At 37.8% G+C, this 14,111-nt stretch overlaps 1 protein-coding gene across 2 annotated transcripts; it reads left to right on the forward strand.

Moving 5' to 3' along the window:
* The first annotated feature begins 1,731 nt into the window (after positions 1–1,731).
* Positions 1,732–10,052, forward strand: stard7 (StAR-related lipid transfer (START) domain containing 7). 2 transcript variants are annotated; one of them, XM_051121231.1, is made up of 9 exons: positions 1,732–1,854; positions 2,271–2,786; positions 3,146–3,306; positions 4,015–4,064; positions 4,618–4,728; positions 5,192–5,274; positions 5,381–5,480; positions 5,560–5,644; positions 7,439–10,052. In XM_051121231.1, exons 2-9 carry the CDS (start codon positions 2,335–2,337, stop codon positions 7,600–7,602), a joined length of 1,206 nt encoding a protein of 401 aa, XP_050977188.1. In that variant the 5' UTR covers positions 1,732–1,854; positions 2,271–2,334; the 3' UTR covers positions 7,603–10,052. The 2 variants fall into 2 exon arrangements, with proteins under 2 accessions (XP_050977188.1, XP_050977190.1); XM_051121233.1 differs by having other exon boundaries at positions 1,791–2,786.
* Positions 10,053–14,111: the final 4,059 nt, after the last annotated feature.

A 14,111-nucleotide genomic window follows, 5' to 3' on the forward strand; every position in this document is an offset into this window, starting at 1 on the left:
ACTGTCAAAATTTCAAAGGCGTTCTTGCTTCCTGTATTTGCATCCCTTGTGACACTAATTTTCTCGAATTCCTCTCGTGGGTTATCGGAAGTCATGGGATAGAGTAAGATAAGGCTCTAGAAAGGTGATGCTTGTAGTACTGCAAGCTGTGCTGTAACTCCCCCATGTGGCCACAGCAAAAAGTTACTTCAGTGAAGTATTTCTCTTTTTCCTGGTTCAGAAGCAAAGGATTTGAAATCAAGTTTATATACACCTTGCAGAATCTGCAAAATGTCAATTACTGTACCTAAATAAAAGGGATCATACAAAATGCATGTTATTTTTTATTTAGTACTGACCTGAATACGATATTTCACATAAAAGGTGTTTGCATACAGTCCACAAGAGAAAATAATAGTTGAATTTTTAAACATGACCCTTTTTAAAAGTTTACATAAACTTAATTCTTAATACTGTGTTGTTAGCTGATAGTTGTCCATTGTTTGTCCTGAACAGTTAAACTGCCCGCTGCTCTTCAGAAAAATCTTTCAGGTCCCACAAATTTTTGTGTATTTGAACACTTTCCAACAATGACTGTCTGATTTTGAGATCCATCTTTTCACACTTAGGACAACTGAGGGACTCATATGCAACTATTACAGAAGGTTCAAACGCTCATTGGTGCTTCATAAGGAAACAATGCGTTATGAGCTGGAGGGTGAAAACTTTTGAACAGAATGAAGATGTGTAAAATATCTTTTTCTTTTTTTCATTTAGTACAGCTCTTCTAAAGCTACTAAAAATACTTACATGTTCCCCAGAAGACAAAATAAGTTAAATTAACCCCGACCTTCAAATTATAAATGTTTTCACCCCCAGCTCTTAATGCATTGTGTTTCCTTCTGGACCATCAGTGATGTTTGAACCTTCTGTAACAAATGCATATGAGTAAAAATATGGATTTAAAAATCATAGTCATTGCTTTCACTCACAAAGGGTTCAAATACACAAAAATGCTGAAAAAACAGAATTTGTGGGACCTCAAGGATTTTTCTGAAGAGCAGTGGGCAGTTTAATTGTTCAGGACAAACAAGCAACTCATGAACAACTATCACAAAAAAAGTGTATTTAAACTTTTGAACAGGGTCATTTCTATAAATTACAATTATTTTATCTTGTGGACTATAAACGTCTTTTATGAGAAATATCTTATAAAAAGATATAGAAATCTTTTGTATGATCCGTCTTATTTTGGTAAAATAATTAACATGTTGCAGATTCTGCAGTGTATGTAAACTTTTGACTTCAACTGTATGTGCTTCAGATAGTTTATGATATCAACCAATAAAGATAAGGATTTATGTGTGTGTGTGTGTGTGTGTGTGTGTGTTTGTGTGACTGTGTCTACGCATGAATTTCACAAAATAGTTTTTTTGACTTAACTATTACTCCAAAACGTGACGAATAATAACATGTGGTAATAATAAATAATTAGTAGGTGTGTCCAAACTGGTTGCGTACATATGCACTTATCCTAAATCTGTTTACTCTGCATTGAGTACGTGGTTCGTTATTTCATCGTTACAGCACGGGTTAGACACGTGGTATATCTGTTTAACCTTATAGTTGTAGAGGACCTTTACCATGGGTTGGCATAAGGTGAGGCATGTGAACTTGCTGGTTGATCCAGGGTGGCGTTCAACGAAGACGGACAGCCATATTACCCTATCAGAACGAGAGGCTCATCGTCGATGAACGCCGCAGCCAATAGAAACTCGCAAAAAACAAGAAGGGCGTGGCCTACACGCATGTTCGACGCAACTCGCACTCCACCAGAGAGGTGTGAGGACATGAAGCTAGCGCACGAGGATAAAAGTAAGATTAATTTAACGTCAGGATTACGAAAATAAGCTTAGCTTATATAAAATATCAAGTAAGACGTACCGTTGAAAACATTCGAGTTGTTTTCGTTGGTGTAATTAGACTCTGCCCGTCGTCGCATGTTATTGAATGTTGGCTAGCTAGTCAGTTGATGTTACTGCAGTTGTTCGCAAATGTCAAACTGTTTGTTTATATAGGAAATTACTATTATAGCGTGTCATAATATGAGATGAGAATACGACAGAAAAATTAATTTGCTGTCGTATATTTTAGTTGTTACAGGTTAAAACCTGTCGTTAATTATATTGCAAAATAATCGCTAGTGCATGTCAACTTGACATTGCGTTGCACTTGTCTCAGTCCTGTTAATACATGGGAACTAATTTGTATAGTAAATCTTTGTTTTTTAGCTAATTCAGCGCGGACTTCAAAGTCAAATCTAGATATCATCGACTCGTGGTTCTAGAAGCAAAGATGTTCCCCTCCGTCCAGCACCGCCCAGTGTGCAATATAGGGGCCAGAGCTGTCCGATTGCAAAACTTCAGCACTTTTAAGCAAAGTAGTGCGATAAGTAGCAAATCATGGAGTTTGTCATGGCTGGGTGAACGCGTAGGCCTGCTGGTGTCATGGCTCCAGAAAGCAGGAAGGGGAACGAACAAGCTGGCCTCCGAGAAAAAGAAGAAGGAGAGGCTACTGTCTATATTCGCCAACCACTGCAGTTTTGTGACAGGCCAGAGGCTGAGAAGAGCCCTTCAGATAGGAGAGCTGTACTCGAACCTGTACTCCGAGAGGAGCAGGTGGACACTCGTGGGCAACATATGGCGACGCCTGCAGAGCAAACACGCCCCCACTGGAAAACTCATAGCAGCACTGGCTGGCGTCTTCATGTGGGAAGACGAGAAGATTGGGGATGATGAGCTAAGAAGGTACTTACCTCACTCGGGGACTATTTATGTGTGGCTACATGTAGTTTTGTTAATAAAACGCCCCTATTTTCTAATATTCACACTGCTTAACCATCCGCTGTCAAACGTAAGTTGATAAATAGTCACTGTCGAGCGGCCCGCCCTTCTGTTAACCAATCAGAAACGCTTTCTAGCTGTCAATCACTTTTCGAGTTACATCGGATTGGCAGTTATGGCGTTAGAGGGCGTGGTTTTGATGAAGCAAGAGCTTCAATTTAGCAAATGATTATTTATACGCGTTTTTAAACGTTTGGTGTCATTTTAAATTTTTATTCATGCATTATTGTGGTCAAAGCAGCTTATTTGAACTTGTGCTTTAGGTGTGCATGGGAGCTGCAGGCACTGGAGTCGGTGAGAAGCCAGAATGTGAACCCAAAGACAGCTGTGCGTGTAGATCCAGCCTGGGAGGTGGTCGTGGAGAAGAAAAACTTCAGAGTTTGGAGGAGGCCTATCCAGGGTAGCCATCTTTTTGAATACAGAGGTACGATTTAAATTATAGAAACATGTATTTATAGAATGTTTTCACGATGCATCCTTAATCTGCCATATTGGCGGCACTGAACTGAACAAAACTTGAATATTTTGCTGATTATTGCTGCTGAAAATGGTCAGTTATTGTCATGTTTTGGGCTGTGCTAATTGGTCGGGCAGGGAAAAACATTTGGAGTACTACAGCCTGCCAAAAATTATATTAAAAAATCAAGGAGAGGAGTGCAAAAAACTGTCTGAGGAACAAAAGGCATTTTTGGTTGGCCAAACTGACAGTCTTGACAACATCAGTGTTTGTTGTTATCATTTCTGGTCAGGCATGTCAAAATATTGCACCCTTTCCTGTTTACGAAGTCTTTCTCTATATGATTTAGCAGCTTCCACACAATTTTTCCGTGGTTTAGACAGCATAAATTAGCAGAACAACGTATTCAGTAGTACATTAACTGTAAGCAATGCTGTTGTTTACATCCAAGTATCACCAATATGGCCACACATCCGGGTAACTGAACAAATCGTGACTTAAGTGCAAACCCTCTATAGTGTCTTTAATTAGTAATGTGTGTGTGATTTGAATGTTTTGGTGAAAAGCACCACATGCACTTTGCACTCCTTTATATCAATTTTAACTGATCATCATAGACTGTTTGTCCAGTCCTGTTCAAACAATGGATTTACATGTCCGGTTCTTTCTTTACAGTGTTTGGTTCATATACAGACGTGACCCCCCGGCAATTCTTCAATGTTCAGGTACTAAATAATTGAGTTAATATTAAGTTAATATTTCCAGTTATTACAGCAAGATAAAGTAAAACAACATGTACCAGTCAGCCTTCCAAAGTCTTACCTGCAGGGTTTCCAACTTTGTTTACCAAAGCAGGAGTAAGGTTGTGATAACATGGTACGAACCAGTCACGTTGCCTATATAAGGTTGTGAGGATGCAACTATTCATTTTTAGTTTAATTTTGACACTTAAGGTTTGTAAAATCTTTATAAAAGATACACTTTTTTTAAAAAAACACTTTTTAATACTCAATTGCATGCTGTTTATCTACCTAGTATTAATTGAGTAATTTGTGTAACGTTTCATGTTGTCTTGTTATTTGGTGTGAGATTTAGTGTGGTGGCCTGAGACGTTAGAGTTAGATGTTAGAGTTGCAACCTTGATACATGTTTTGGGCTTCATCTGCCTTGCACTGTTTGTTAATGATGTTATATCCTGGTGTGTGTGTGTGGTTGCTATCTGCTTTTGGTATTTGAATGTTATATTTAGACTCTCCCAAATATTTCCCTTTACTCCAGTTGGACACAGAGTACAGAAAGAAGTGGGACGCACTGGTTATCAAACTGGACGTGGTGGACAGGGACGTCAACACAGGCACTGAAGTCATTCATTGGGCGACACATTTTCCAGTAAGTTCTGCATGCCGTCAGAAAAAGAAAACATCTTTGTAAATTTTTATATATATATATATATATATTTTATTTATTTATTTATTTTTTTTTATTTATTTATTTTATTTTATATTTTTTTTTTTTTTTGCAATGGGCAAATTAACAGAAGTGTAATCTAGTACTAGTTGGCTGAGGATTTAAAAGCCTTTAAGCTTAATCTTTCTGTCCTGTTTCATCAAACTGCCTTGTTGAATCAAGAATTCATTGATTGAGAAGTTACAAAACTTTACAATCCTAATAGGCTGGTATTTCTTTTAGCATGGAAAGCGATTGGCTTAAAAATCTTAGTAAACAGTATTTTATTTAAGTATTTTATGTGTGTAATATATGTTGATTCTTAACAGCTACTTCAGCATGCCTCTCAGTATTTACAGTGTTTAATACCCATTGATGTTATAATTTCTTGACCTTTCCTGTGCAGTATCCTATGTACTCCAGAGATTATGTCTACGTGCGCCGATATCATGTTGATGTGGAGAACAACTTAATGATCTTAGTCTCCAGGTAACTGTTGTTTCCGTTTCATATGTGTTATTTAGTGACATTTCAATTAGTTTTAATTGCTTGTAGTGTGTCCTTTATATTAAGTGTGCCTTCCTTATCCGCTCAGAGCCGTCAGACATCCCTGTGTCCCAGAAACCCAGGAATTCGTCCGAGTTCACTCTTACCAGTCCAAGATGGTCATCCGCCCACATAGGTCATTTGACGAGGTAAGAATAGGGAATCTCCTGTGTCTGTCTGAGTTTGGTCTTAGTTTGCAGTCTTAAGCTAGTTATCTTGTCTCGACAGAATGGCTTTGATTACCTGCTGACTTACAGCGATGATCCCCAGACGGTCTTCCCTCGCTATTGTGTCAGCTGGATGGTGTCTAGCGGTGAGCCATCTGTTTTATGCACTCAGACTGTGTTTTTTAATATGTGCTTCTATTTGGACATTAAAAATGTTTGTTTTTTTTGTAGTGGGTTGTATCCAGTGTCCAAAATTATCTTTTGTCACACCTGACAGGACATAAATATAAAGAACTAATTCTTTTATCAAAGAATTATGAAAAACTGTATGATGGTTTCCACAAAAATGTTAAAGTGATAGTTCACCCAAAAATGAAAATTACCCCATGATTTAGTCACCCTCCAGCCATGCTAGGAGTATATGACTTTCTTCATTCAGACGAATACAATTTGAGTTGTATTAAAAATGCACTGGTTCTTCCAAGCTTTATAATGGCAGTGAATGAGTGTTGAGATGTTAAAGTCCAATAAAAGATTTATAAAGAAAAAGGTCGGAGGATTTCACAGGGTATTTCACAGGGAAATCACAGGGTAATTTTCATTTTTAAGTGAACTATCCCTTTAAACAGCAAGAACTGCTTTCAACATTGATAATACAGTATGTTTTTGTGAGCACCATATCATATTAGAATGATTTCTGAAGATCATGTGACACTGAAGACTAAAGTAATGATGTATTACATTAGACTTTTATATGATTGTCAATATTTTAAATAATTGTATAGCTTTTTCCTCACATTCCTTAGAACTTAAATGCACATTTTGCTGTATACATATATTATTTTTTATAGACAATTTAACAGGCTTTTTAGACAGTATTTTAGGGCTGCCCTGTAATGGTCGACTAACCGTAGTCGACAAGAAGAGCTTGGTCGACCAAAATTTTATTAGTTGCAGACAAAAAAAAAATTCCACAGGAGGTGGTGAAGACACATAGTCTGTGACGGACAGATCGTTAACGGCTGATCTATGTGCTGATATAGTACATCAAATATGGCTTTTCCTCTGAAAGATGTAAGTTGTAACAACTTTACATGGGCGCTCAATCTAATGTTAACCTAGAAAAATGTGTGCTATTGAAGTGTGGAAGCTGAATAGTAGCATGTTCCCTGCATGGCAGATGGAGGCGCCGGTGCAGTCACTTGCCCTTAAAACACTCCATCATTTTTGGTCATACAGATCTTTCGAATCTGTATGTGTGCACTCACAATATCAACGAAACATTGCGCTTTTGTAAAAAAAACAAAAAAAACAGGATGCTTTTTCATCTAAGTTTCTGTGAACTTGAGCACGAAACTTTAAAACTCCACGTATACTTGCCTTACAGACATGAAAAGAGAGTGAAATGTCTACTTTCAAATGAACCAGTTCAAATAGAAAACAAATATCCTCAGATGCATACAGGCGCATCCACAACAGGATGTGAAAACAAAGATTGTTAAAATATTAATGCAGTCTCCTTGCTGTTTTTTCCCTGAAACACTCATACTTATTATATCTGCCGGTGTGCTGTGGAAAGCTTTTTTTGCGTGCACTTGAGCACTTATTAGGCTATGTAGGCAATTAAAGGCTTGTTATTATGATTTCTGTAGTTTATTAAATGTGCGACTAATGCTTAAAATGAACGACTACTAGTTGACCAGAAAAAAGTGGAGGGCAGCCCTAGAATATTTACATAATTAGTATCTCACTGAGTATTTGTGTTTCCAGTCGGACTGTCATTATTGCTGAATGTGATTGTACTCGTGTTAGTATCACAGTTGGAAATTTCACAGATGAATTGGCTCCATCATAAAAGTCGCCCTTGAACTTGTCCTTTCCGCAGCTGCTGTTTCTCGACACCTGTTTTGCAAAGATTTCACTTCCTCTCTGTATCACAGGCATGCCAGACTTCCTGGAGAAGCTTCACACCGCTGCTCTCAGAGCTAAAAACATGGACGTTGGCATCCACGACTACGTCAGCATCATAAAACCTACCCAACCCACCCAAGAGCGACTAGCTGACAACGCTCACACCGGAGGCCCGAGTCAGATCTACGCCTGAGCGTCTGACAACAGCGATTGCTGTACAGTGGTAAAATGACCCAGAACTGAACAGTTGTCACTTGAGGGGTCATTAATGGAAACCACAAAGAAATCCAAACCATCTATTCTCAAAATTCATCTATGCTGTTGACCAATACTGCACTAGCTGTAATACTGAGCACTCACATTCTCCATTTCATGCGCTGTTAGTTTGCTTCCTCTTTCTGCAGGGTGCATCTAAGCCAAGCTGCTAAGATGAGCCAAAATAATGCCATTTATTAATTGTAGTTTCTTCTGCCAAGACGTATTTCACTCCACATTTAAATCATGATCATCAAAATTGATCACGCTGTTGAGATACTGAAAAACAACAGGAGAAGCATCTACACGGCCTATAACCTTCAACTTCAAGAAGTTGCTTATGCAGAAAGCCACTTTTCTCACTTTGTGGTTTTTTTTTCCTCCAGTTTATACTGTGACAAGCTGCTCTCAGCTAAAGCAGATCGACTCACCATCGTCCTCATTTACCGTGTGAATGTTCACTGCCAGTAAAACCCAAACAGCCTTCATAGGATCACCAAAACCTCCTCTGGAAACGCAAGAGAGGTGTGTCTTATGCCAACAACCGCAACATCCTCACGATCAGCTGCGCTCTCCAGGGCTGTTTAAGGTCTAAAACATCTTTTCTACTACTGAACTCCAGCAAATGAGGACACTGTGACTCGATAGTGTAATGAAAGTGGAAGCACGGCATGCTCGTCAGCATACAAATGCACTGCAGAATGGATTTTATGCAAGTGCAAAGAATTAGGGTGTTTTGGTGAATGGGATCGTCTGTGTTAAACGTTCATACTTCAGAAAAGATAAAGAATTGGTACGGTCAAACTTGGCTTGTTGAGGCAGATTACACTGACTTCGGACAACCTGCAGACGTAAATCAAGATTCTTGTCCTTGTCTTGACCTTGATTTCATACTGATACAGTAGCACTTCAGTTTGCTGTGTGGATCAATCATCTGAGGAAATGCAAAGGTACATGCATTTCTTGTACCCATTTCTTCTTTATGGTCTCTGCAGAGGAAATGAAAACCGATCTTTGAATCTCAAGGTCAGATTTTGTGGTGGATGTGAGCAAATATATACTCGTTTGTGACAGATGTCCTCTGTTTGAATGAGGTTAGCACTTGATAGCGGCATGACACTTTTTGTTACATGAGTGGTAAATAAGCATAATTTGCAAAGGAATTATGTTGCACTTAAAATGAGAATGGTCCCAAAGATGCACTGTTGAGTTGGTTGATTACATCTCAACCTTGTGACTTCCTGTTTTGAACATCTGCTCTTTACTGAAGGTGCAAGTAAACATCAGCATCCTGTTCACTTTTGTTCCATATGAAATTAATTCCCTTTGTTTCTTTAATTTCGTCAGAATACCTTTGTTGCACCATACTGTTAAGGTTCATCATGAAAAGACAAGGCCTAAATATATTTGTGTATGTTTAACACCTAGATAGCACTGTCCTGTTTACATCCCAGTGGTTTAAAGGCGGTAAAAATAGCTTTTTTTGTTTAAAAAAAACTTGGTTTTCTATTATTTTGTTTTGTTTAAAACTGTTGTTCACAGTGGTCAGTCAAAAAGTACTTTGAAAGGTGTTGTTAGTAAGGAATATTCCTAGTTTATAGGTGTTGCGCTCTATTGACAACATTTGTGCCATGTTGTTGATTACCACAGATAATAGTTTTGATTTCGATCTTAGTTTTTCATTTTCGAGGTTCGAGTTGAAATTATGTACTGTGCTAATATAGCATAACTATGCTTTTTGCTCTTTAAAGGGATAGTTCACCCAAAAAGGAAAATTCTGTCATTAATTACTAACCCTCATGTTGTTCCAAACCTATTAGGAGCGGATTTCATCAAAAATATCTTAATTTGTGTTCTGAAGATGAATGAAGGTCTTAGGTTTGGAACAATTTGAAAGTAATTAATAACAGAAATTTTATTTTTGGGTGAGCTGTCCCTTTAATACATATAAGTACAAATATTCCAGTGTCATATTTTGTTCCATTTCCCAAAAATAAGTGTTAATTTATTTACAGGCAAATTACAATACTGTCCACTCACCCTGAATATGGTTGTTAAGCACATTCAATATTTTCTATCATTTCATCAAAACATGTTAAAATCTCAGAAAATTACTAGTATACTGAAAAGTGCATTTTCTTGGTGTTTGACTATACTCAGCTTATGATTTGAGTCGAAGCATCATGATAAAACAACCGCAGTTTAATGCGCTTGAAAGCATTTTCACTTTTTCTAATATCTAAACTAGAAGTGTTCTACTTTAATCTCAAATGAAATAGTGGATGTATGAATGATTAAGACACAAGAAGCATGAGAGTTTGTTTTTGCTCTATTGTGAAAATGATCCACCTAATTCATTAATTGGTGACAATAAAAAATTTGAAGTAATTTCTTCGTTGTTGCATTTTTATTAACGTAGGCATTACGGAAGACAGTGACCTTAAAGGGGTCATCGGATGCTAAGTTCACTTTTTCATGTTGTTTGAACATTAATGTGTGTTGGCAGTGTATGTACAAATCTACTCTATAATGATAAAAATCCATGCAGTGGTTTTTAATTAAACTGTAAAAATAATATTCACTTTTTTAAATCGAGCCATTCTCAGATGCCGTCACACCCACAGAGGCCGCTCCCACAATAGTTGATTGACATGAGCGTTTTACCTCAGATCAGCGGTAACAGTCCGCCCTCTTTGTTTCATTGCCAGAGCAGGGATGTAAGTTAGACAAGAATATCTCCGATTGAGCGATTGAGGTGTTGTGTTGCTGGATGTAATAATGAACATAGTGGTCGTCATTTACTCCCGACATCTGAGCCGCTGAAGATGCAGTGGATTAGATTTGTTTGTGAAGGGAATGTGCCTCCCGATCTACATATATCCGTCTGTGTTCACACAAATCATTCATGATCCAGCTTCACTTACAGCAGAAGTGAATATAAGGTTTTTTTTTTTTTTTTTTTAATGAATCTTTGCGATCGCCTTTCCTAATAATTTGCTAATTAACAAGTTTAGCGGCTAAACAGGGTTGAGGGTAAATTTAACTTATTTTGTCTTCTGGAAAACATGTATCTTCTGTAGCTTTTGAAGGGCAGTACTAAATGGAAAAAAAAAGATACTTAAGAAAAATGTACACATCTTCATTTTGTCCAAAAGTGTACACACCCCAGCTCCTAATGCATCGTTTTTCCTTCTAAAGCATCAGTGAGTGTTCAAAACTTCTGTAATAGTTGCATACGAGTCCCTCAGTTGTCGTCAGTGTGAACAGATGGATCTCAAAATCATACAGTCATTGTTGGAAAGGGTTCAAATACACAAAAATGCTGAAAAACCAAAGAATTTGTGAGACCTGAAGGATTTTCTTTAAGAACAACAGGCAGTTTAACTGTTCAGGACAAACAAGAGACTCAAGAACAACTATCACTAAACAAAAAACACAGCTGTGGATCATTCAGGTAACAACACAGTATTAAGAATCAAGTGTATGTAAACTTTTGAACGGGGTCATTTTTATAAACTCTTATTTTTATATTTTCTCTTGTGGACTATATGTAAACACCTTTATGTGAAATATCTCATTCAGGTCAGTACTAAATAAAAAATAACATGCGTTTTGTATAACCCCTTTTATTTTTGGTAAAATAATATTTTGCAGATTCTGCAAGGCGTATGTAAACTTTTGACCTCAACTGTATGTATTACTAATGGTGTATGCTTATCACTATTATCATTGCACATATTGAAGGTTAGTGATTTAAATAAACTGCTAACCTAAATTACAACAAAGCCTCGGTTACACCCTAGCACTGTGTCGACCAGCTTCCCACATGCAAACACTGATATTCTCTTTTAAGTAAATGTTAAAAGTCAAAGTATGCACATTACTGTTGTTCCTCTTCAATATGCATATCACACCCAGACTACTTACTGCAGTATGTCTATATATATATATATATATATATATATATATATATTGACAAAATACATAATGTACTTTAACTATAGAGCATTTTCATATATATATATATATTGACAAAATACATAATGCACGCACTTCAACTATAGTGCATTTTCATTGGCTGGCCTCCTGAAGCGTTTATTGATTGATTACATTCATAGTTAGAAATTCATTCATCCATTTTATGGTCACTATTCATCTTTTTTAAACCTCTTGGTGAATCAGTTAAAGTGTTCCAAATCTCCATAAGGTGCTATAAATAATTATAAAATATCAGCTGGTTTCACAAAGAGGTCAACTCTCCAAAGATTCAATAAATAAAACACTTGCACACAGGCAAACAGATGACACAATATCCAAGCGGAGTCCATTACTTAGAAAATGACTGGAGCTGAGTAGTGCAACCTAACATGACCTCCGACGGTAAAACAGAGTGGTTCATTCATCTAGAGACTGACTGTAAGTGGCGCTCTGCAGTGAGCTCCACCCATCATCGTGACCTCCCGACTACATCTAAGATTGCATTTACCTGAGCAAGGCTTACTAAAGCCTTTTTGTCTTGCAAACAGATATTTATGTTTCGGTAGGGAAAACGGTGGCTGATGTGCAAAACTTGTACATTTTCTTATGACGGATGAGGATTCAACTAGACTTAGACATTTGTCTAATAGACATTTATTTTCAAGTCAATCGTAAAAAATGAAGAAAAGCCTTAAAAAAAAAAAAAAAACCTTGTGGATTGAGCGATACTCTGAATATTGGGGGGTTGGGTACAACCCTTCAATGTCTACGGTGGTTACAACTTTCTTACTTGATTAATCAATAGGGTATGTGAGCAAATTGAAAGGACTTGAAGAAAGAAATAAGCCATGGCATCAGCTTTGCTGAGGAAGTGTGAGTTGGCAACAGAACTAACACATTTTAACCACAGTTTCACAATTTCCACTGCTTGTATCACTCATTTTTCTAGTTGTAATGATCATGTCAGACTCAACAAACAAAACAAAACAATGGATTTTATTCTCTTTAAAATACTCTTGTTCGGGACAATAAGTTACACAAAGCTGCGCAAGGTTTGATTCTGTAGATTGTGGATCTTAGAGGAAGAAAAACCTAGAAGAAAGTGCACACAAGTCTCCAAAGTGCTTGGCACAACCATGGACAGAAAGGGAACTGCATGGTTAGATCAAGCACAATGGTGTCCTGGGCAAAGTCGTCAAGTCCGTAGAAACTTGTTCAGTTTGTGGATCAGTCACAAAAGACAAGACGGAATGGTCCACGTACATTAAAATGCTGTTTAAAATCATGCAGAATACAACGAGGGTCATCTGGGAACAGGTCAAGGCTCCAGGTCTACGTAAGGTGCAAGCACAAAGTCATAGATCACTGGTTGAAGGTAACTAAAAAAGACCTTCAAAAGATCAAGACGTTGTCATTGAGAGTCTTCTTCACCCATCCTCGGATGTTGTATCTATTCTCGAAGAGAGTGTATTCAGGTTTCCAAAACTGGAAGTTACTGGAAATCAAGAAGAGCAGCAGCAAAGAGGTTGCTGCAGGTGAAAGCGCCACAATGGGAGACGGGCGGACAAGGTGTTCGAGATAGACTGCGACGAAGGATGTCTGCAAAATTAAAAAAAGGAAAAAAGATTAGTCATAGGTCACGTTCTCACTGCAGAGGTTCGCAGGCACCGCCCTTCCTGCGCAAAAACTGCGTCAAACCCCACCCTCTCCGAAAATCGTACATCTCCCTAGTACCGACGCCTGATGTCCAGTCGACAAAATTGGCAAATTTTAAAAAATTTCAGTAGGATGATGAAATGGAACTCTAGAGAACTCCACAATAGGGAGTTAACAAACAAGAGTGGTTTGGTAATCAAATGAGTCCGCTGTCATTCAATTGTTCATGGGGTTTCAAAAAATCTATAGAAATAGAGTTTGTCGAAGCAATGGTTGTCTTGTTAAGGGACATCAATAGCTCCCGACTTCTTGACTTGTCCAAATAGACTGCTCTACGGGCAAACAAGAATTAACCACCAGTGGCATTTTCTTTCGTGGACAATGTCACGGAAAATGTCGTCTATCTCACAACTTTTGGACCTTACTGCAAAATCTCTTGTGGTAACACTTCCCAAGGTATCCCAGAGTATCCCGTCTAGATTCTGCCCATCCATCTGGGTGGTAATCATATTACCCCATACTTGCCGTGCCCCATGGGACATTTTAGTGGGAATGGGAAGGATGGGTGCACTAATCAACTCTAAAGGTCGGACAACTGAACCACTTAGCATGATGAAATGGGAGGAAACAAAGATTATTAAAGATGGTGTTGGAGGAAAATGAAGGATGAGGGTTGGAAAGAACATTGGGAAAGCATTGCCTACGCCTAAATTCTTCAGCCAGGTACATTTGGTGTCTCACTGACCTTCTTGAATCTATTCTGAGTAGTTACAAATTAAGAGCAAACACTACATCTTACCCAATTCTTTCAGT

The sequence above is a fragment of the Labeo rohita genome, chromosome 10, assembly GCF_022985175.1.
Source record: "Labeo rohita strain BAU-BD-2019 chromosome 10, IGBB_LRoh.1.0, whole genome shotgun sequence".
NCBI lineage: Eukaryota > Metazoa > Chordata > Actinopteri > Cypriniformes > Cyprinidae > Labeo > Labeo rohita.